At 41.0% G+C, this 24,281-nt stretch overlaps 2 protein-coding genes across 7 annotated transcripts in view; one reads left to right on the top strand and one right to left on the bottom strand.

The window, feature by feature from the left end:
* Positions 1-715: 715 nt before the first annotated feature.
* On the bottom strand, positions 716-18,502 carry chac2 (ChaC, cation transport regulator homolog 2 (E. coli)). 2 transcript variants are annotated; one of them, XM_072265198.1, is made up of 3 exons: positions 18,168-18,502; positions 7,261-7,296; positions 716-3,805 (listed from the first exon to the last, which is right to left on the bottom strand). In XM_072265198.1, the coding sequence occupies exons 1-3, from the start codon at positions 18,300-18,302 to the stop codon at positions 3,428-3,430; spliced, it is 549 nt and encodes a 182-aa protein (XP_072121299.1). In that variant the 5' UTR covers positions 18,303-18,502; the 3' UTR covers positions 716-3,427. The 2 variants fall into 2 exon arrangements, with proteins under 2 accessions (XP_072121299.1, XP_072121300.1); XM_072265199.1 differs by lacking the exon at positions 7,261-7,296 and having other exon boundaries at positions 18,168-18,501.
* asb3 (ankyrin repeat and SOCS box containing 3) overlaps positions 17,638-24,281 on the top strand; it is a 72,027-nt gene continuing 65,383 nt past the window's right edge. For 3 of the 5 annotated variants that reach the window (XM_072265194.1, XM_072265195.1, XM_072265193.1), the window contains exon 1: positions 17,638-17,708. In XM_072265194.1, coding sequence (XP_072121295.1) covers positions 17,700-17,708 — 9 coding nt within the window. In that variant the 5' untranslated portion in view covers positions 17,638-17,699. Of the gene's footprint in view, positions 17,709-18,587; positions 18,676-24,281 lie in introns of those variants that run through there. The other 2 variants (XM_072265197.1, XM_072265196.1) reach the window with 2 other exon arrangements.

The following is a 24,281-nucleotide window of genomic DNA, read 5'->3' as shown; positions in this document are numbered from 1 at the left end:
TCTAAAGATGATGCCGTCCTGGGTGACAGATGCTAGAGTGGAGGTAGCAGAACTTCTGACCAGAATCCTTCAGTCCCCTTTAGTTAATAAAAAGTAACACAAGGCCAATTATAACCAAAGTTAATGGGATAAACACAGTAACTACAGGCAACTTGAATCTGACAGAAACTGCTCTCACTTTGGCAAGGAGGGATTAATAAGAGATGTTAAGCATGGATTTACTGGACACATACTTGCTGTATGAAGTAAAAGAGTGCTAATTAGAGTAAGGCAAAAGAGACTGCGCATACAACTGTTGCCCAGCTGTTTCATCAGTCACAGCTTTATGGGAGAATGGCAAAGTGAAAGCCACTGTTGGAAAAAAAACCTTGCATGAAATCTTGGCTAGAGTTTGCCAGAAGGCATGTGGGAGACTCTGAAATCAACTGAAAGAAGGTTCTATGGTCTGATGAAACCAAAATTGAGCTTTTTGGTCATCAGACTTAATGCTATGCCTGTGTAAGCCAAACACCACACATCATCAAAAACACACCATCCCTACTGTGAGAGGCATGGTGGTGGCTGCAACATGCTGTGGGGATGCTTCACTGCAGTACTAGAAAGGTTGTGAAGATAGATAGAGGGCAAAATGAATGCAGCAAAATACAGGGAAATCCTGAAGGACATCCTGATGCAGTTTGCAATAGAACTGTAACTTGGGAGAAGATTTGTTTTCCGGCAAGACAATGACCCCAAGCATAAAGCCAAAGCTACACAGGAATGGCTTAAAAACAAAGTTTATATCCTGGAGTGACCAAGTCAGGGTCCAGACCTCAATCCCATTGAGAATTTGTGGCTGGACTTGAAAAGGACTATTCCCTATGATCCCCATGCAACCTGATAAGAGTTTGGGCAGTTTTGTAATGAAGAATGGGGAAAAATTGTAGTGTCCAGATATGCAAAGCTGATGAGACCTATCCACACAGACTCAAGGTGTATTTGCTGTCAAAGGTGCAGCTACTAAATACTGACTTGAAAGGGGTGAATAATTATGCAACAATTACTTTGTTTAATAATTGTACAAAGACCAAATTGCAGACATTTGTTTCCACTTTGACACAAAGCAGTCTTTTCTGTTGATCAGTGTCAAAAAAGACAAATTAAATCCAATGTGATTCAACGTTGTAAAACAATAAAACAAAACTTCCCAGGGGGAGTGAATACTTTTCATAGATACTGTATTTTGTCTAAGAGGATTTCCATGAGATGAAAACAACAGAATAGACATTCTGAAAATGGAGCACATGACAGAGTGACTATCTGCTCAAATGCTTAAAGGAACAGTAGCAATCATATAAATTTTCCTCTGAAATTCAGTTAATGCTTGCAGACAATAAAAATTGTTCAACATAGTAAGTCAAGATGATCTGCAATTCCCTTCACCAGAGTTGAGGGGAAAAAACAAATGGAGATATCTTTGAAGGAAGCTAGTTTTCATGGTGACTGAGAAAATACTAGGATGTGGATTAAAAACATGACAATTCTCTTGAAGTTTCACCACAGACATGGCAGACCAAATATTCCCTATCTTGTAAGAATTATGAAATTTATTTTTGTTCCAATTAGAATGGAAATTCCTGAAATTAATCCTGAAAATAACAGCATATTAAACAGGCCCCAACAACCTTAGATTGTTAGAACATAATGATAGTCAGTATTGCAGATCATTAAAGAGTTCAGATTCTTAAATTTTACAACATTGTGTAAATGTTGGGAATACATTTCAAACCAACATTTGTACTGTGTTGATTTTATTACAAGTGATACTAATTCACAATACATTCATGAAGCATAGAATCATTTCTGCTAAAAGTCAGTTGGTGACAAATCTGAACAATCAAAGCGTCTAAAGAGCAAATACAGACTTAAATGACTTAAGTCAAAAGCATTATTTTTGAGTAACCATTATAGCTTTGAAGTACCAAAAAGATAATGTAGATCCATAGCTTTTCATTCTGTATAAAACTTAAGTTTATGTCACCTTTCCCAAGTATTTATTTGGCAGAAATCAGCAAATTAGTGAAATTTTAGTTACCCTTAAGTGGAGAATTTTTCCACAAATCATGTGCACACTTGTTTGCAACAAAGCAACTTCTGCCAGCACCAACAATCCAAAAAAGAAAAGCAGTAGTGAATACGATGGCAACATGAAGCTCAGGAATTTCAGATCACAACCATTCCACCTTTTCAGTCAGCAAGGTGATGCAATGGCAAGGACCTTTTTCATTTATAACTCCACTAAAACCCCATCTGCTTTTTGAAAAACTCTGTTCTCCTGCATTGTATCATTATCCATTTGTTGTTCATTCAACAACTAATCCCCACCCTATATAATAGATCTTTCCTTTTATTCTCAAAGAAGAGAAAATCTGCAGATGTTGGAAATCCAAGCAACACACACAAAACGCCGGAGGAACTCAGCAGCCCAGGCAGCATCTACAGAAAAGAATACAGTCGACGTTTTGGGCTGAGACCTTTCGGTAGGTCCTGGCTTAGAGTCTTGGCACAAAATTTCAGTTGTACTCTTTTCCATAGATGCTGCCTGGCCTGCTGAGTTCCTCCAGCATTTTGTGTGTGTTTCCTTTTATTCTGTAATTTTCTGTCCTTGCACGAGCTTTTTCCTGGTTCAGGTGGAAGATTACTGAAAGTATTAGATTTAGATTATGAAGATACGTAGTCCTCTTTTCATTGTCATTTAGTAATGCATGCATTAAGAAATGATACATTATTAAATCCATCTTCTCTACAGATACTATTTGACCTGTTTTATTTCTTGAAGCATTCTAGAGTTCTCAAAACAAAATGAACCACAGAATTGATTTACAATAGAAAACCTCATTATCAAATACTGCACAAGCAAATTAACCTTTGGAAAGAATTTTGCATTCTAATATGCAGTTACAATTCCCGTATGTCCACTGCTTACAGCAACAATAATGGATGGGATCATCCATATAAATGTAATTTTAACTAGATATACCTACCTCAAGTAGAATTTAATTTGCAATTTCTCCATTTAGGTACAGCAGATTTTCATAACAAATGTTAACAATAAACATAATACCCAAATACACAAGGTATCCGGTGCACACTTTTCTTGTGTTTAATTATACAATAAATCTGATATGGATCATCTCTAGAAAAAGAATCAAGGACCATAGATGAACAAGGAGAGAACTCATCTTCCAGTTTAAGGTAGCACTGCTGAAGGCAGGTGACAACTTACTGGCGATTCCCAAAGCCAGAAATACAACTAAATACTTTATTAAATACCTTATTTATGTTTAGATAGCTAATTGTCAGGAATAATAATATAGCAGATAAATAAAGAAAAAGTAGGAGTGAAAGTAAAATTCTTTTTCCAGACCCATTTTGTTCCATCAGTTGTTTATGTAGTCACTTTTCTTAGTACCATGAGCTCCTTGACCATCTTCTCCAATGAAAAGATATGGTCATCAGTATCTTCCGGTACAAGACTTCGTAAGGAGTCAGCAAGTTTAAATAGATACTCTGTGTTCCTTCCACTTGGCCCAACAGCATTCAAAATTTGCAGAGCCATGTCTTCCAGAGGTGCTGGGCCCAAATAATCAGGATTATCGCATGTTCCAATATACTGCATCACGGGGAAAGGACTAATTGAAGTATCTTTAGGACAAAACGTAACAGTAGTAGTCCTATAACCATTCTTTTCTCGAAAGTCAAGATACTTCTTCACTTCTTCCTCCTTTCCATCTGGAAGTTTATACGCCACACCCCATACAAGGCCCTGGATATAAACAAATTACACATTAATAACTATTTGTCTAAGACTTCAATATATTTATTCAAAAATGACTGGCATTAGTTAATTGTTGGATAGACAAACAAGTGATGGATTACCTGCATTAAAGATATTGGGTATTATAATATGGAAAGCAAATGCTGCAGGTCAAAAGCAAAACAAAAAAAAATGCTGAAAACACTCAGTCTTCTGAAAAATAATTAATGTTTGAGGCAAATGACTTTTCATCAGATTAACAGTCTTCAACCTAACAAGTTAATCAGGCTTGTCTGTCCACAAATCCTGCCTGACCTGCTGAGCATTTCCAGCATTTTTATGCATATACAGTGCCTGCACCCGCCAGAAGTTTTCATGTTTTATTGTTTTACAACATTGAATCACAGTAGAATTAATTTGGCTTTTTTTGGGACACTGATCAACAGAAAAATGTGTCAAAGTGGAAAAAGATCTTTACAAAATGATCTAAATAAATTAGAAATACAAAACACCAAATAATTGATTGCACAAGTATTGATCCCCTCTCCTCTTTAGTATGACACACCAAATCATCACTGGTGCAGCCAGTTGGTTTTAGAAGTCACATAATTAGTTAAATGGAGATCTGTTTTTGGAGACCTGTTTGCAGTCAAGATGTTTCCAATTGACTGTAGTAAAAATACACCTGCATCTGGAAGGTCCAACTGCTGGTATGTCAGTATCCTGGCAAAATCTACACGATGAAGACAAAAGAACACTCCAAGCAACTTCCTGAAAAAGTTATTGAAAATATGGCACAGCTGTAAGTCTGCCTAGAGCAGGCCATCCTCAAAATCGGAGGGATTTTATAAGGGGACTAGTAAGGGAGGCCACCAAGAGACCTATGACAACTCGAGCTTCAGTGGCTGATAGGAGAGACTGCGCATACAACAACTGCTGCTTGGGTGATTCACCAGTCACAGCTTTATGGGACAGTGGCAAAGGGAAAGCCACGGTTGAAATAAAGATCCCATGAAATCTCAGCCAGAAGGCTTGTGGGAGACTCTGAAGTCAGCTGGAAGAAGGTTCTATGGTCTGATGAAACCAAAATTGAGCTTTTTGGCCTTGAGACGAAATGCTGTTTGGTGTAAGCCAAACACGGCACATTGTCAAAATCACACCATCCCTACCATGAAGCTTGCTGATGGCAACATCATGCTGTGAGGATGTTTCACTGCAACAGGCTCTGGAGCACTTGTGAAGGTAGAGGGTAAAAGAAATGCAGCAAAATACAGGGAAGTCCTGGAGGAAAACCTGATGCAGTCTGCACAAGAACTGCGAGTTGGGAGAAGATTTGTTTTCCAACAAGACCACGACCTCAAACAAAGTTAAAGCTATACAGGAATAGCTTAAAAACAAAGTTAATGTCCTGGAGTAGCCAAGTCAGAGTCCAGACCTCAATCCAATTGAGAATTTGTGGCTGGACTTGAAAAGGGTTCTTCGTTCATGATCACCATTCAATCTGACAGAGCTTGAGCAGTTTAGTAAGAATGGGGGGAAATTACAGTGTCCAGATGTGCAAAGCTGATAAGAGATCTATCCACACAGACTCAAGGCTGTAACTACTGCCAAATGTGCAAGTACTATATACTGACTTGAAAGGTGTGAATGCTTATGCAATCAATTATTTTGTATTTTATTTTTGTAATTAATGGAGGTCACTTTGTAGAGATCTGTTTTCAGTTTGACACGAAAGAGTCTTCTTCTGTTGATAGGTGCTGAAAAAAGCCAAATTAAATCCACTGTGATTCAATGTTGTAAAACAATAAAGCATGTCAACTTCCAAGAGGAGTGAATACTGTTTATAGGCACTGTGTGTGTTGAACCAATCCACAGAAAAACTTGCTGCCAGCAGTGAAATCCTCGTACTGTACTCTCAACACTGGCATAGTTATAAATTAACTTGTTGTCAGGAGTTATCCTGATCTTATAGTGAAGCCCCATACAAAGCAGCGCCATCATGCAGGTGCAGTAGAACAAGTATTGCTGTCAATAAAAAAAAATCTGAAAAACACATTGGTTCTGCCAATGCCCCTCATGTTTACTTAACATTCAGTGGCAATGAACGTTTCTGAATACCTCAAAGTCCAATAAAGTTTTTGAATCTTGTTTCATTGATGTTTTTAAATCTCATTTCACTGATGTTAATTTGATACTCAAAATCATTCCTAAATATGATTGATATTAAAGTGAGTCAGTTTGCTGTTTCTGAAATTAGTTTTATTTGATGTAGAAATGATGAGCAGATTCCACAAGGCAAATAGTAGATAATTTCAGCAAGTTAATTCTCCACAACAACAATCCTTGACGATTTCGATATCAGATGTAGTTGGCAAAACTCAGCTGAAAGAGGCTAGAAAGTTCCAAACTTCTGTATTTACACTTACATTCCAAACTCCTGTATTTACACTTACATTGCAATGCGTCAGCACTTTCACACACTCCTCAGCACATAGTGATACAAACATGTTTTAGTTCAATATAATTTACATTCTTCAATTGCAGGTAAATAGAACCTCAGATCTTAATAAATGATTTTGTAAAGATGGAATATTCTGTAAGCAACTTATTGAAACACTAATGTAACTTGTGCTACATTTGACCCAATATACTGAACAATGTTATCATGTGCAGTATTCTGCCATTTTTTCTTTTTATTGAAAAGGCAGTTAATGGCAAATGTTCCATGAGTTTCAACTGTTACAAAAGAACAACCATACCATTTGAAATGATTGTACACTGCATCTATAGATACTGTTTAGCACCAGTCAGCATCATCACATACTTGCTTAATAACACCACATAACTCAGTGGCATCATAAAAATTACATAATGTTTTGAAGTAACATGCACAAAATGCTGGAGGAACTCAGCAGGTCAGGAAGCATCCATGGAGGGGAGTAAACAGTCAATATTTTGGACTGAGACCCTTCATCATGTACTGGTGTGTATGTGGACAGCTACTTCAGAGCACAGTACATCTGTACAAGAAAGCATAGCTTGAAGAAAAATCTCCAATCAATAGGACACTTTTAAAATAGAAGAATTACAGCTTTACTTGGAAATTAATTCCTTTACATTTGATGACTTAGGTCGTAAGTATGGAAAAACAATTGTAGTTTTCTACATACAATGTTATTTTTATATGCCATTATATGGTATCTAGTAGCACATGTACAATAAAACAATAATCTTTATCCTGGTCAGCTATCCTGCACAAACATTCAAGTTTTGGATGGACTTGAGCTATGAATACTTAAGACTACAGATTTTCAATTTGATTGTGTTTTAGCCAAAGAAAATTACATATAATGCACACATTTGATCAGCAATCTGTTGTTCTTACTACACAGAAACTGAAATACATATTGAATGAATAAAACTATTTGCAAATGTTGATTAACAAATATGCATTATTTATTTACCTCAGGATCTTCAACAAGTGTGACAACTCTTCCAGGCTATAGGGATGGAATGAGAAATGCACAAAAATAAAATCATTCAATCATGCATAATTTCATGGACAAACCAAATTTGGATTTTACTAGACCTCAAAATTTTTTTTCTTGCTTTGGAATGGAGTTTTTCTAAGCAGCCCCACTCTGTTAGTAAAAGTGAATGATTTGTCTCTTGATATCCCAAAGCCTTTTCATTATCCACAAGACAAATACTTACTCATCTGGACAAATGCAGTTACAACAATACTCAAAGACTCAACAATATTTAAACTTATTAGCAATTCATTCACCATCTGAAGCATTCATCATCTCTGTACCACATCGTGGACAATCTACAAGAGGCAATGAGGCAAAGGTTTCAACAGCACCTCCTAAGAGTGCTTGAAGTCCAACAGATGCAAGCTCCCCTCTAGATCACACATCCCATGTATACACCATTCCACCACCACGTCGAATCCTAGAACTTTTCACCCCAGTCTTCATTATAGGAACAAGAGCCATTTATCACCAGAAGATCTATTGTCCATTCATCAAGAACACATTCTGAGGAACATTAAATGCCAGTGAGCCCATATTTTCAAAATAAATTAAAAACTCAAATTGAGCAATTATAGGTGTTCCCTGCTTTTCAAACGTTCGCTTTACGAAACCTCACCGTTACGAAAGACCTACATTAGCACCCTGTTTTCACTTTCAGAAGGTGTTTTCACTGTTATGAAAAAAATCAGCGCGTGATAAAAAAATCAGTGCACGGCCAGAGAAGCCGCTTTGCCCTGAATTCCGAATGGCATTGCTTAAGCACGTTACATTGAGCAGCCGTTAGCAAGTTGAGTTCTAAGGGGTCGGAAAAGCCTGAAAGAGTAAGGGTGTTACACTTAGCGTAAAACTAGACATAATTAAACGTTTTGATCGTGGTGAACGAAGCAAGGACAAAGCGAGTTTGGCTTGTGGAAGTTGATGAAGATGATGTTGAAGAGGTTTTGGCATCCCTTGACCAAGAATTGATAGATGAAGAGCTGATGCAATTGGAAGAGGAAAGGATAACAATCAAAACCGAATGCAGAAAGTGAAGCAACTGCGTGAGATTTTTGCTGCAATGATAAAGTACGACTTTAATTTTGAAATGGTATGTCGGTTTAGGGGATATTTGCAGGATGGTTTGAGTGCTTACAAACAACTGTATAATAGAAAAATGCGTGAGGCTCAGCAGTCAAGCAAGCCTTCCACATCAGCCACAGCAGACGACGAAACTCGACCTTTTGAGGCGGGCAGTCATAGGAGAAGATGAGCTGCCTGCCCTGATCGACAATGAGATGACACCCCCATGTCCCACCACCTGGGTCCTGGACAGATACTGTACCGATTCGCGAAGAATGCAGCGATAGCCGGGAGGCACACAGCACACCTTTAAGAAGAAAGCCGAAATAAACATGCTAATTAATTAGGTGCTGCCTAGCACGTAATTGTCAGCCAAGATCAGAGGCGATGCAATGCAATGTGCTGTGTGCCTCCCAGCTACCGCTGGACCCCTGTGTTCTTCGCGGCAATGTATCGGGTCGGCGGCCTGGAGAGCGGGGGCCACTGCACCACCCAGCCTGCGACAACTCAGTCTAACACCATCATCAGTGTGCTCGGCGCTGTTTTCCCAATTCCGGTAAGTGATACTACACTGTACATACATTATTTCTACTTGATATAGGCTGTGTATTTTTACATGTTATTTGGTAGATTTGGCAGCTTCATAGTTTAAAGGTTACTGGAGAGCGCGTTTATGCCAACAGCGCTTGCGTGAGATTTTCGCTACGGAGATCTGTGCAGGCAATCGTTGTAGAGAAGTATTCCTACTTTATATAGGCTGTGTATTTATCATATCATTCCTGCTTTTACTATATGTTACTGTTATTTTAGGTTTTATGTATTATTTGGCATGATTTGTGCATGCAGCCTGGTACAGCCGTTCCGATCTATTCTTTATTTTCTTCTTCTTACTTTTTAAATTTACATTTTTTAAATATTTTTTTCTCACGGTAATATGTCGAAGCTGCACCCTCTCTAATATGCTGGCAGAGGGAGTTTTATTTGGGTTTTCTTTAGCGCTGGAAATGGTTACATCCCGACATGCGGGACAGAAGCAAGGTCGCATTGTGTATTCCATGGACCAGCAAATTCTGGTCGGCTTAGCCAACAGAGCGGCAGACACCCCTGCTGAAATCCGGAGGAAAATGCACAGAGGGGGATCACAAAGCCGAGGAAAGAGGACTGGGTCGAGACGACAGAGACTTTCGGAGAAGAGGAGTTCGGTGGGTAATACTGTTCTGCCTGACTGGAAATGCACCGAGAGCGGTAAGCCGCATGAAGGAGTGGGGTGCTTACTGATCTGGCTAACAACGGGTGGTGCAATCCGGGGCATATTACGATCGAGGAACGTGTTTGCAGACTGGATATTGAATTTTTTACTGTTGGACTTCGGCCACATTCCACCGTGATACAACACTTGGCGGCACGGGAGGTTGTTCCTGCCTGTGGCCATCGAACGTGCAGGTCCTCCCGTGGACGGTCAGACACCCTGAGCCAATAGACTGGTCCTGGACTTATTTTCCATCGGCCTAGTTTTGCAATTTGTTGTTTGATTGTTGGGGTTTTTTGTATTGCTATATTTATACTCTATTCTTGGTTGGTGCGGCTGTAACGAAACCAAATTTCCCTCGGGATTAATAAAGTATATCTATCTATCTATTTGGTAGGTTATTCTTGGGTCTGCAAATGCTCACAAAATTTCCCCATATAAATAAATGGTAATTGCTTCTTCGCTTTACGACATTTTGGCTTACGAACCATTTCATAGGAACACTCTACCTTTGGATGGTGGGGGAAACCTGTATAGAATTTGACAAGAAAATTTGCAAATTTTGGAAATCCAAAGCAACACAAACAAAATGCTGGAAGAACGCAACAGCCCAAGCAGCATCTATGGGAAAGAGTAAACAGTCTACGTTCCAGGCTGACACCCTTCATCAGAACTGGGAAAAAAAAGATGAGAAGTTAGAGCATGAAGTTGTTGGGGGTGGGGTGATGGAGGAAGAAATACAAGGTGGTAGGTGATAAGTGAAAGGGAGAGGGTGAAGTAAAGAGCTGATAGGTGAAAGAGATAAAGGGTTGAAGGGGGAAATCTGATAGGAGAGGGTAGAAGACCATGGAAGAAAGGGATGGGGGAGGAGCACCAGAGGGAGGTGGTGGGCAAGTAAGGAAATGAGGTGAGAGAGAGAAAATGGGTATGAGAATGGTGAAGGCGGGGGGTGAGGGGGTGGGGGCAATTTACCAGAAGTTTGAGAAATCAATGTTCATGCCATCAAAATCACTTTTTGTGGTCGATATTTTTCACAAGGAAATGTTAATTTACTCCAAAAATAATCATTGGAGAAAATGCCAAATGGTGTTTTGGGAAAGAAAATCATGTCTAATACAATATCCAATTTGAGTGAAGGACAGCCAAACATAGGTACTTCACTTACAACTTAACTTTGAAACCAAGTCTGGCCAAGGTGATCGAGGCCTGGAGCAGAATCAAAGTAAATAGAATCAGGATCAGGTTTATTATCACCAGCATGTGACATGAAATTTGTTAACTTAGCAGCAGCAGATCAATGCAATATATAATCCAGCAGAGAGAGAAAAAAATAAAATAAAACTTAATAACAAAGTAAATCAATTACATATATTGAATGGATTTTAAAAAAGTGCAAAAACAGAAATACTGTATATTAAAAAAAAGTGAGGTAGTGTCCAAAGCTTCAATGTCCATTTAGGAATCGGATGGCAGAAGGGAAGAAGCTGTTCCTGAATCGCTGTGTATGCGCTATCAGGCTTCTGTATCTCCAGCCTCATGGTAACAGTGAGAAAAGGGCATGCCCTGGGTGCTGGAGGTCCTTAATAATGGACACTGCCTTTCTGAGATACCACTCCCTAAAGATGTCTTGGGTACTTTGCAGGCTGGTGCCCAAGATGGAGCTGACTAGATTTACAACCTTCTGCAGCTTCTTTCAGTCCGGTGCAGTAGCCCCTCCATACCAGACAGTGATGCAGCCTGTCAGAATGCTCCCCACAGTACAAGTATAGAAGTTTTTGAGTGTATTTGTTAACATGCCAAATCTCTTCAAACTCCTAATGAAGTATAGCCGCTGTCTTGTCTTCTTTATAACTACATTGATATGTTGGGACCAGGTTAGATCCTCAGAGATCTTGACACTGAGGAACTTGAAGCTGCTCACTCGCTCCACTTCTGATCCCTCTATAAGGATTGGAATGTGCTCCTTCGTCTTACCCTTCCTGAGGTCCAAAATCAATTCTTTTGTCTTACTGACGTTGAGTGCCAGGTGTTGCTGTGGCACCATTCCACTAGCTGGCATATCTCACTCCGGTACACCCTCTCACCTCCACCTGAGATTCTACCAACAACCGTTGTACCGTCAGCAAATTTGTAGATGGTACTTGAGCTATGCCTAGCCACACAGTCATTTGTATACAGAGAGTAGAGCAGTGGGTAAGCACACACCCCGGAGGTATGCCAGTGTTGATCATCAGTGAGGAGGATATGTTATCACCAATTCACACAGACTGTGGTCTTCCGGTTAGGAAGTCCAGGATCCAATTGCAGAGGGAGGTACAGAGGCCCAGATTCTGCAACTTCTCAATCAGGATTGTGGGAATGATGGTATTAAATGCTAAGCTATAGTCGATGAAAAGCATCCTGACTTAGGTGTTTGTGTTGTCTAGGTGGTCTAAAGCCGTGCGGAGAGTCATTGAGATTGTGTCTGCCATTTATCTCTTCATTCATCAGGTTTGAGTATGAAAATCTACAAGTCATACTGCAGCTGTATGAAACTTTGGTTAGGCCTTATTTGTAATGTTAGGAAGGATTTGGAGAGGGTGCAGAAGAGGTTCACCAGGAATATTTGCTGTATTAGAAAGAATTAGCTACAAGTTTAGCTTTAAACTTGGATTGCTTTCTCCAGAAGCATCAGAGGCTGATAGAAGTATATAAAATTGCAAGTCTGTCCTTTTCCCATGGTGGAAATGTCAAATTTTAGATGACATAGCTTTAAGGCAGGTAGGGAAAGAGTAAAGAAAATTTGCAAGGCATTTTTTTTAAAATGCAAAGACTGGCTGGTGCCTGGAAGGTACTGCTGGGGAAACAGTGGAAGCAGACACAACTGTTAACTTTAACAGGCACTTAGACAGGGACATGAACAGGCAGGAAAGAATATAGACAGGTGAGATTAGTTTTGATTTGTATCAAACGTAAACACTGTGGGCTGAAGGGCCTGTGCTGAACTGTTCTATGTTAAAGTACATTATTGGTAAATGCCACTATTGATTACCACATCTATCATTTTACAGACAATTAAAAGTTGGGTGATTCAGCATTAAACAGATTAAATTTATCTTGTTTTAGTACAATGAAAATCTGAGCCAGTCAACATGACTCAGTATCTTATTAGAACAAATAATGAAAACAAACCCATTAAGGACAGATGCTTGCACTCCACGATCCTTAATAAACAAGTGTGACAAGCAAACCTTTTGGCATTCTGTTAATGCGATCCAAAGCAAACTTAATTGAAATAGCTATGAGCGTACTTTTCTAAAATTCTGATGAACTCTTACAGAAAGATTCAGAGTTATGACCTAGAAAATTAAATTCTTTACTCATATTTCAAATGTCTGTCAATCTCTATATTGAATATATTCATTGATTCTGTGTTTGCAGTGCTCTGGGGTAAATACCATATGGAAATAGACTGCAGGTGCTGTCTTGTGGAGCCAAAAAAAAACCTGCATAAATCCTGAAGCAGGGTCTCAATCCAAAATATTGTCTATTCCCTTGCTTCCACAGATGTTGCTTGTCCTGATGAATTTCTCAAGCAGTTTATGTTTTTAGCAAGAGAATTTCAAAGATTAGTAATCTTTCAGGGATGAGAAATTGTTAAATGGAGTGCCCTTTACTTTGAAGCCATGCCCCATAGTTCTAGATGTACCACAATGCAAAACGATCTCTCAGAATCCACCCTATAATCTTTCTTAAATGTTTCAACAAGATCACTTGCTCCTCTGTAATCCAAATGACATAGGCCCAACTTGATCAACTTTCCCTCAAACCCTTCAGCCACCAACTGGTGGCCCATTTCTCAGTCATAGATAGGAGGTAGGGTATGGCTTGTCCTTGCACCATACCCATTGACTCTCTTGTAGTTCAGCTGTCAATTTCTGCATTGAATAAATTCATTGACTATAACTCCGCAGCTCTCTGGGGCAGAGAATCCCAAATGCAGACACAAGAGACCCCCTGACCCGCAGACAACTTCTAGCATTTCATGTGTTGATTTTTAGCATTATCTGCGGTGTTGGTCCTTTTCTGTACTTTTAAATGCTGCCCGTGATTTTAATGTAACCTGCTAACTTTTGAGTCAGATTGAACCAGGCCTGATCCTCTCTGAATGCACTGATTTTGTTCCTTCCAAATTATAATTGTTGCTTCTTGCCCCTTTCCATCACAGAACTAAACTGATGATCACTGCTATGTGTCCTTCTGTGATGTTCAAGTTACTCTCATCTACCAAAACAAATCCAGCAACTCCTCTTTATTCATTGGGGCAGAAACACATGGATCAAGAATGTTGTCTTGAAAATCTTCAGAAATTTCTTATCCATTTTGACTTTTACTCAAATATTATACCAATCAACATTTTGGTAGTTTTAAGCTCTTCATTGTCACTGTGCTTCATTTCCTACAGTTGTCTGCTATTTTCCAGTAAATTTAACACTTTTAGAATATACTGTGCACAAAGAGTAATTATGCCTTTCTGTTTCTCAACACTTAATCTGACAGATTTTGTCAATGATACTTCACAAAGAGCACCTCCTTCCAGCATCATCTCAATCAGTCCAAGGAATATATTTCTCCCTTTGTATCCATAAAAAATTCAAGTGCCCAATCACACCTTTTGAGCTTTGTCAAAAACATTGTCACATCTTATCACCTTTTCTCTCGGCTTCTCCTACCCATAGCTCAATCTTATTTAGTCACACAGATTCTTTTACCCTGCTGCAACCTAATTTTCTTTGGATACCATTCTAACCTCTAGATATGTAATTTGTTCATCTTAATCAGGTTCCTATGGTCCACAATTGGTTCTAATCGTGAACATTTCCCTTCTGTTCCAAGCTGACATCCATGAACTAACCTGCTTAACCTCTAATTAATGTGGGGCATATGGTGGTTACTGTCTTCGTGATATTACCTTTAACCCATTTCCTGGAATATAGACTGCAAGACCCTAATCTTTTTGCCAAACTGTGCTGTTTTTGACAGGCACTGTAACTTCTGGTTCTTCGTCCCTTTGCTATGCTTTCCTAATGACATCCTTTACCCTGACACGAGAGGCAAAAACATTTGAGACATGTTACTGTCAACTCCCCCCACCCCCACTAGATTACCAAATCACCTATAACTACTGTTTTTACAAAGTTCAAAGTACATTTATTATCAAAATATATATACTACATATAACCTTAAAATTCGTCTCCTTACAGGCAACCACAAAACAAAGAAATTCAATACAGCCCATTAAAAAAGACCGTCAAATACCCAATACGTAGCAGAAAAAAAAATCTTGCAAACAATAAAAATAAGTAAATAACATTCAGAACTGAAATTTATGAAGGTGATTCCACAGCCATGAAGCCAGTCATCAGTGCGGCCGATTCAGGAATGGTTAGTTGCAGCCCACAACCTCAGTTCAGAGCAGAGACGAGTAAACCCCATGCAGCACAGCACGGAGCTAAGCACCACCCTCCCCCCTTTCCTCTTGCCCCAACACCCTGACTTTTTAAAAAATCGGGCCCATCGCTCAAATTGGCCAAACAGTGGGTTGTTCCTCGCACTCCGGCCCAGGCCCTGTCACCTCAACTTGGATTTTTTTTAAATGTTATATGTCAATGATTAGGATAATTGAATCAATGGCTCTGTTGCAAAGTTTGCAGATGATATGAATGCAGGTGGAGGGGCAAGAGGTTCTGAGGAAGCAGAGAGGCTACAGAAGGACTTAGATTAGGAGAAGCGGCAGGTGGAACACTGTTGGAAAGTGTATGGTCATTCACTTGGTAGAAGAAATGAAAGGGTTGACTATTTTCTAAGTGGAGAGAAAATACAAAAAACAGGGGCGCAAAAGGTCTTGGGAGTCATTGTGCAGATTCTGTAAAGGTTAATTTTCAGGTTGAGTCCGTGATGAGGAAGACAAATGTGATGCTACAATTCATTTCAAGAAGACTAGAATATTAGAGCAAGGATGTAACGCTGACACTTTATAAGGCACTGATGAGGCCTCACTGGAGTATTGTGAACAGGTTTGGGCTCTTTAGCTTAGAAAGGAAATGCTGAGACTGGAGGGGGTTGAAAGGAGGTTAATGAAAATGATTCTAGGGTTGGCCAGCTTGTCATATGAACAGCACTTGATGGTTCTGTTCCCGTATTCACTGGAATTTACCCCTCACAAACTGAATGGTGAAAGCCCTCGATAAAGTGGATGTTTTCTATGGTGGAAGAGTCTAAGACCAGAGGAAATAGCCTCAGAATAGAGGGGCATCCTTTTAGAACAGATGAGGCGGCATTTCTTTAGCCAGAGGGTGCTGAATCTGTGGAATTCTTTGCCATAGGCAGCTGCGGAGCCCAAGTCTTTATGTTTATTTAAGGCAGAGGTTGATAGATTCTTTTTGGTCAGGGCATGAAGAGGGACATGGGGGGGGGGGGGAAGGTGGGGGAAGGAGGTAATAGACTGGGGCTGCAAGGAAAAAATGGATCAGCCATGATAAAATGGCAGAGCTGAGTCAATGGGCCCAATGGGCTAATTCTGCTCCAATATCTCACGGTCTTATGGATCAGCCACTTTGAATCAGCTCCAAGCCTGCTTCAGTAATGGCTAAATAATGGTTTACTTCTTGCTCTTGGACCCGTGGCCCACCTCCTCCATTCAGTCCAGAGATGCCACACCACAACCATCCTGAACCTCCGAGACTTGAATTCACATTGCAGAAATGCCAGGTTGTGCAAGCAGTTCAAGAGCTCAACTCCAAAAGGGAAGTTACAGGCTGTTGATTGCAGCAATCATTTCTGAGAAAAAGTGTGACTAATAGAGTAGTTAGTAGCTTTGTTTGCTGCCAGCAAGTTGCTTCTGTGCTTTGCCAGCACCATCGTAAACCAGAATCCTTGCTTTGCTATTGTCCTGCAGTTGTTTGCTCCATGATCCCTTAGACAAGACCACCCTCAAAGAGTTACTACTCTGGTGTCTTTATCTGAATATCAGTTTGAAGGAGTGAAGATTAATTCACTTACTGACCCATTACATATATCCTGTGATATGTTCCTCCCCTTGTCAGAAGGTCAGTACACATTCTGGGCCCCTAGATCTTGCTTACAAAAGATTCAGTTTGTTCTTTTATTTATTAATTTGCCTCACAAGAACACCAGACATACTGAATAGGCCTTCCAGCTTGTGGAACCTGCTCTGCCATTCAGTAAGATTGAGACTCGCCTGGCTATGGACTCAGCTCCATCCTCTTACCTGTCCTTTCTGCATAGCCCATAATTCCTGTTGTTCATTTCCACCCTGAAGCTACTCCCCAAATCATGAGTCTAATTCTAGTCTCAGGCTACGTCCACACTAGACCGGATAATTTTGAAAAAGCCGGTTTCGCATAAAAACGACAGGGGTCCACACTTTTTTTGAAAATACCTCTGTCCACATTAAAACAGATATTTGGATGAATCTCCTACTGGGCATATGCAGGACACACAAAAAACAAGTGAAGAGGAAACGGTATACTTGGTGCGCGTTTGTCCAGAAACATTTCCTACAGCCATAGTCTCTTCACCGATTAAAGGGATTACAGCTACAACTAAATGCAATAAGGCTTGTTACTGGGCAAAAGTGAAATTTGCTGTTACCTCATTTGTTTGCCTTTACTTTTGCCATGTCTTTGTGTATTATTTTGCCGTATTTAACATGCGCAATAAAATGAGTTACTGGGCAAAAGAGACAATTGCATCTACTGAATATTTGCACAAGCAATACATGAATAAAGCACCTCGTTAAATGTATAAAACATGTCTGCATCAGTGTTATCTTGAATTTCCATACAATGTCACACATCTATTGTAAGATATTCTTGTGGTGTTGGTGGTTGCATTCAAGAAAACAATGAAATGCCGCGCTACCGCCACCATTTGTTCCGACAAGTTATGACAGCGGTTTTAAAAATAGCCGGTTACCCCGTACACACTACGCCGGAATTAGGCGTCTGGAGAGCGTTTCTGAAAAGCTCCATTTTCTGGGGAGGAACACGCTGTTTCAATGTGGGCGGTGAGTCAAAACGAAGAGAAAAAGCTTCGGTTACGGATTTATCCGGTCTAGTGTGGACGTAGCCTCATTTACAGTGGAAACAACTTTCCACTCTAACTCATCTATCCCTTTCATAATTTTATAAACTCCTATAAAGATCCCCTCTCATTCTCCCGAATTCCAATGAGTATATTCGAGGGGAACCTCTCTCCTCACAGGCTAATCTCCTCACCTCACCTCTGAGATCAACCGCCTGGCCTGCTGACTCTCCGCATCCCCTGCACAATTTACTTTTCCACTCAACTAAAACAGAACACCTTCTCCTCTTGGGGCTACCTGCCAACGCGACAAAATTCTGGCCTCTTTCTTCTTGGGTTCACCCTTTCAAAGCCACCCCACTATCCGTCTCCATCCACCCTCCCACCCACCCTCCCTCCCTCACCACCACCTGTCCGGCCCCTTCGCCAATCACTCACCCACCTTGCCTGGCATGCCCCGATGGTCGGTGCTTCCCTGCCAGAAGCGGCGGATGTAGCCACGAATGTAACCCACTAACTTTTCCTGGTACGGGAAGTCTACTTTCCAGATCAACGAGCCGTACCCGAATATCCACATGGCGACTGCAAGGGCGAGCAGCCTTTAAACCGCAAATCGAACGGCACACTAACCCGGCAAGCAGCGTGCTCCGGATTTATTCCACAGTGTGGCGGAGCAGCCGTGACTGCGCAAGCGCACTACGCCCAGCGCGAATGGTCACCCGGGAAACAGCTGTTTCCTGTGCAATGCGGGGGAAAAACATTCTGTTCACCCGCTCCGTTTGTCTCGCGAAGACTCCAACTCCCGGCACCACTCTCTCTTCTGATTAGCCAGTCCGAATCAAGATATCGCATAATGCACTCGGGAATCTGACCAATCAGACGTGCCAGCTGCCGAGGGTATGGTGACGTTTCAGTCAAACTGATGGTAGTGAGGTGAGCCGGTGGTGTTGGTGAGTAACGGAGGGCGTTGGGGAGGGGCAGTGGCCTGTCCTGTCCTGTATATAAAAGGGTGGTTTGCTTATTCATGAAGGACCCATCTGATGTTCTGTTCTGGCCACTGCTTGTTTAAAATACTGAGCTGAGTTTCCTGGCGTTATCTTTGCCCTTCCTCTCGGCATGGCCCACATTGTGCGTCTGCAAACCAGAGTTGTACTTTACAGCGCCCTCTCTTTCAATTCCCCGTGCTTAGTTCAGAAATCCATGGTCAACTTTCGTCGAATTTGTCCCATCAATACCTGCAACTAGGCTTCTGTCCCTCTTTAACACTGAAACAGCAAGAACCTAAGTCATAATGAGCCTCCTCTGTGTAAGCGGCTGCTATCCTGCTCCAGTGTATCCCGCCAGTCTTACTGAAATAGTGGAACCGGCTCATCGTGTCGTTAGGTCCTTCTGTCAGTTTGTGGATGTGCATTCGAGCGGAGAGATGAGTGATCTCGAGGACGAAATGTGTTAACTATCAACCCACAGAGAACACTGTGTATAGAGACACATTTTAGTCTCAGGACATTCTAGTCTGTGCTTTAAATTTGTTTTATTTTTAATTTTTTTTCATCTAACAAATATATGTTTTGTTTTATATTTTTAGTTCTCTGTTCGTAGTTCCCCAATCTAAAAACGTGCACATGATCTCATATTTGCTCATATTGACATTTATTTGCCACACTTTTGCCCATTTGCTCAGTCTGTTTGTATCTCTTTGCTTCCACCCATATTTCTGACAAAGTCACCCAGCTTCATGTCAATTGGCAAAGTTGGATTATGTGACTTCATATATTGTCTGAATCATTTATAAATACAGTGAATAACTCAGATTCTAACAGGCCATTGTGGGATATCATTAGTTAAGATCATGGCAGTTTGAATTTCTGCCCATTATTCATACTTTCTGTTAACAGAGAAACAGTAGGCCTGCATATTACAGGCCTTTCAGCCCACAATGTTATGCTGACCATGCAACCTACTCTAGGAACTGCCTAGAATTTCCCTACCACGTAGCCCTCTATTTTTCTATGTTCCATGTACCTATCTAAGAGTCTCTTAAAAGACCCTATTGTATCTGCCTCTACCACCATTGATGGCAGCGCGTTCCACGCACCCACCACTGTTTTTCACACCTTTGGCATCCCCTTTGTACCTACTTCCAAGCACCTTAAAACTATGCCCCCTCACATTAGCCATTTCAACCCTGGGAAAAAGCCTCTGGCTATCCATATGATCAATGCCTCTCATCATCTTATACACCTCTATCAGGTGACCTCTCATCCTCTGTTGCTCCAAGGAGAAAAGGTCAAGTTCACGCAACCTATTCTCTTGAGGTAAGCTCTCCAATCCAGGGAACATCCTTGTAAATCTCCTCTGCACTCTCTTTATAGTATCCACATCCTTCCTGTAATGAGGTGACCAGAACTGAACACAATACTCCAAGTGGGGTCTGACCATGGTCTTATATAAAACATATTACCTCACAGCTCCTGAACTCAGTCCCGCGGCTGATGAAGGCCAATACACCATATGCCTTCTTAACAACACTGTCAACCTGCGCAGCAGCTTTGACTGTCCTGTGGACACGGACCTTAAGATCTCACTGATCCTCCATACTGCCAAGAGTCTTACCATTAATATTCTGTATTCAAACTTGACCTACCGAAATGAACCACTTCACATTTATCTGGGTTGAACTCCATCTGCCACTTCTCAGTACAGTTCTGCATCCTATCAATGTTGCACTGTAACCTCTGACAACCCACCAAGCTATCCACAACACCCCCAACTTTTGTATCATCAGCAAATTTACTATACCACACTTCTACTTCCTCATCCAGTTCATTTATAAAAATCACAAAGAGGAGGGATCCCAGAACAGATTCCTGCAGAACACCACAGGTCACTGGCCTCCATGTAGAATATGAACCATCTATAATCACCCTTTACCTTCTGTGAGCAAGATATTTCTGGATCCACAAAGCAAGGGTTCCTTGGATCTCATGCCTTATTACTTTCTGAATGATCCTTGCATGGGGAACCTTATCAAATGCCTTACTATATACACTACATCCGCTGCTTTATCTTCATCACTATGTTTTGTTACATCCTCAAAGAATTCAATCAGGCTCATAAGGCACAACCTGCCCTTGACAAAGCCATGTTGACTATCCCTAATCAGATTATGTCTCTCCAAATGCTCATAAATCCTGCCTCTCAGGATCTTCTCCAACAACTTGCCCGTCACTGAAGTAGGGCTCACTGGTCTCTAATTTTCTGGGCTACCTCTACTCCCTTTCTTGAACAGGGGAGCAACACTTGCAACCCTCAAGTCCACTTTTCCCATCCCTATTGATGATGCAAAGATCATCGCCAGAGGCTCAGCAATCTTCTCCCTCGCTTCCCACAATAGCCGAGGGTATATCTTGTCTGGTCCCGGTGACTTATGTAACTTAATACCTTTCAAAAGCTCCAGCACATCCTCTTTCTTAATGTCTATATGCTCAAGCATTTAAGTCTGCTGTAAGTCATCCCCACAGTCGCCAAGGTCCTTTTCACTGGCGAATACTGATTGAAAGTATTCATTAAGTATGTCTGCTACCTCCTCTAGCTCCATGCACATGTTTCCATTCTTGTTCCTGTTGGGTACTACTCTCACACAGCTCATCCTCTTGCTCTTCACTTATTTGTAGAATGCCTTGGGGTTTTCCTTAATTCTGCTTGTCAAGGCCTTCTCATGTCCCCTTCTAGCTCTCTTAATTTCATTCTTCAAAGATACATTTAGTGTCAGAGAAATGTATACAATATACATCCTGAAATTCTTTTTCTTCGCAACCATCCACAAAAACAGAGGAATGCCCGAAAGAATGAATGACAGTTAAATGTTAGGACCCCAAGCCTCCCCCAGCTCCCCCCACCCATGTGTAAGCAGCAGCAAAGCAATGATCTCCCTTCCCCCACCAGCAAAAAAAGCATCGGCGACCCCCCTGAGCACTCAAGCGTGCAGCAAAGCATGTTCTCTCCCTAAAAAAGGAAAAGGAGGTGTCTCCGTTTCACAGCGAGAGGGAAGACATAACAAACAACTTGCCGACTTCCGATGTTAAAAGTCCGTTGTGTTGCTTCTTCCAAGCTGTGTGCCCGAAGAACTCGGGTCTCTGGGCACACAGCCAGCAGCCAGCTTGCTGTTTTTGATCTTACGTCTCCCATGACACACCGATTTCCTGCAGAGGCTCTGACCTCGAGTCCACCCACCTCTAGAGCCACAAAATCTCATAACCCTGAAGGCGTACTAGTCTTCTAGGCCATGTCCTTGGTATATCGAATAATGGCCAGTCGTGAGACCCCAAGAGCGGGTCCCATTCCTGCAAATAACTGAAGTGAGCATGTAACTCCAGATCAGGGTCTTCAGGCTTGTCAGGAATTTAGGAGACGATGGCACCTAACGGCGACTTCTTTGTTTGTGTCTTTGGAAACAGCTCTATTTCCATTGTTAATATCTCTATTTTTCCCTCCTGAAAGAGAAAAATAGAGATATTAAAGTTGGAAACAGAGCTGTTTTTGAAGATGCGAGCATAGGAGTCGCCGTTAGGCTCCATCGTCTCCTAAGCTTCAGTTCCTTCCTGGCACCCGTGGAATTTTTTAGAGCTCTAACAGTACCTAGTTTCTTGAACCTTTCATAAGCTTTTCTTCTTAATTAGAGTTTCTACATCCTTTGTACACCATGGTTCTTTTACCCTACCATTCTTTCCATGCCTCAATGGAACATACCTATGCAGAACACCATACAAATATTCCCTGAACAACTACCACATTTTTGCCGTGCATTTCCCTGAGAATATCTGCTCCCATTTTATGTTCCCAAGTTATGTGTTATTCAGCTAATTGCCATGTAGGCAACTAAATTGGCTTCCATGCCAGAAGATTCAGCCTTGACTAGCCATCTTATATAAAGGGGTGAGGTGAGGGATGTGTGTGCGAAGAGGGTGAATAACATGTCATCTTCAGCTGATTGTATTTGTAGACATCTTAATCTAAGGAGGCTAGTTAGCAGCAATGGGAGATCACTTAAATGGTTATATTGTGTGTGTATGTGTGTGTGTGTTTAAAATTCCCAAAATATACACAGTAGTTCCCAAAATGTGTTTGTTTTGCCATGATGAACATTTGATGCAGTTCTTTAATTGCCTTAAGAACCATTGTCATGTTGAATAATTGTCCATATGGTGAAGAGACATCACTAGGCTGTATGTAGGGATCTTGATCCAGCAATGATGAAATTTTAAGTCAGGATACTTGACAGAAACTTGCAGGTGTTGCTGTTTCCATAACTGATGCCTTTATTCATCTAAGCAGTCAAATTTGGGGGTTGAGAGGTGTTGTCAAAATAGCCTCGGCATTTTTGACTAGCTCACCCTGCTGTCACAATGTGACATTAACAGAGGGAGTAAATGTTAAAGGTAGTGGATGGGCTGCCAATCCAGAGTCATGTTTTGCATTAAGGCTCCATGTTCTTATTGCAGAGGCAATCATTCAAACAAATATAGACTTCCCTTAGCACTTCTGCTACCTGCTTTGCGAGGGGTGGAAAAAAGTTTTAGTTACTCACTTCAGGGTGTGGGCCCCACGACTGTGCTTAGATCTGAAGTGTGTATATCACTGTTCTTAATCAATTTCTGGTTAGTGTCGGGTATTTAAAGGTATGAACTTGTTTGGTAGCATGTTGATTTCCTTTTTAGATCAACTCTCCACCTTGAACATTAGACAATTTGCCCTGTTTAATCTGGACAATCTCCATATCATTGCGTGGAAACCAGCTTTGCTTATATCCGTAATTCTGGGTATTGCTTCATATTTTTGGCTTTGAAATAGCACTAACTTTGATCATATTGCAAATATTAGATACATTTTAATAATAATTTTACTGATAACTCATTATGAAAAATAATGCATGCAACTCTTTTGCTAGTTCTAGGACATAAAGTTACATACAATAAACTATCTTGAATACACTATTTATTATCTCTTTACTGCTTGTTTGCTTATACCGATTTCAATGAAGAAATAGCATTGGTAATCTTGGCTTTACCTAACATCTTAACATCCGTTGCTTAATGAAGCCTGCCAAATAATCATGAGCACACTGTGCCCCACACCCACTAACATCATTTACAGACTTGCAGGCGTTGCTCCCTCAGAGATCTGAAGACACACTACAACAAAAGTTGAAAAAGGTTATCAGAACTCGTATCCACGGCACCCACTACATCATAATATGCCAGTTTCCAACCGCCTAAAATTGAGGAAAAGCTTTGCTACAGTGGAAGAACTACCGCACGGAACATCTCCCCAAACATACAGGATTGACCTCTGGCAACAAACAGAAGCCAGAACCCCACCAAACAATACAGTGCAAGGTCCCACAGAAATGTTACCAGACGGGGCACTGCTTGACAGACGGAAGTGGAGCACTGTCAACACAGTGAGAGCGGGAGTTTGTAGGATGGGAGACAATATGGTGAAGTGGGGTTTAAAGACCAGTGAATCCTGTGAGCGTGGCGAAAGGGTGCGGAACATT

Source organism: Mobula birostris, chromosome 8, assembly GCF_030028105.1.
Source record: "Mobula birostris isolate sMobBir1 chromosome 8, sMobBir1.hap1, whole genome shotgun sequence".
Lineage (NCBI taxonomy): Eukaryota > Metazoa > Chordata > Chondrichthyes > Myliobatiformes > Myliobatidae > Mobula > Mobula birostris.
Note: the sequence above shows the minus strand (reverse complement) of the source record. Positions and strands in the feature narration are given on the sequence as shown.

What these genes read in the sequence shown, in the direction of transcription:
- chac2 (XM_072265198.1), bottom strand. Translation starts at nt 18,302, where the DNA reads ATGTGGATATTCGGGTACGGCTCGTTGATCTGGAAAGTAGACTTCCCG. An exon ending in ATCGGGGCATGCCAGGCAAG is followed by an intron (nt 7,297 to 18,167) that starts GTGGGTGAGTGA and finishes CCATCCCTATAG; the next exon opens with CCTGGAAGAGTTGTCACACT. An exon ending in CACTTGTTGAAGATCCTGAG is followed by an intron (nt 3,806 to 7,260) that starts GTAAATAAATAA and finishes GTTTATATCCAG; the next exon opens with GGCCTTGTATGGGGTGTGGC.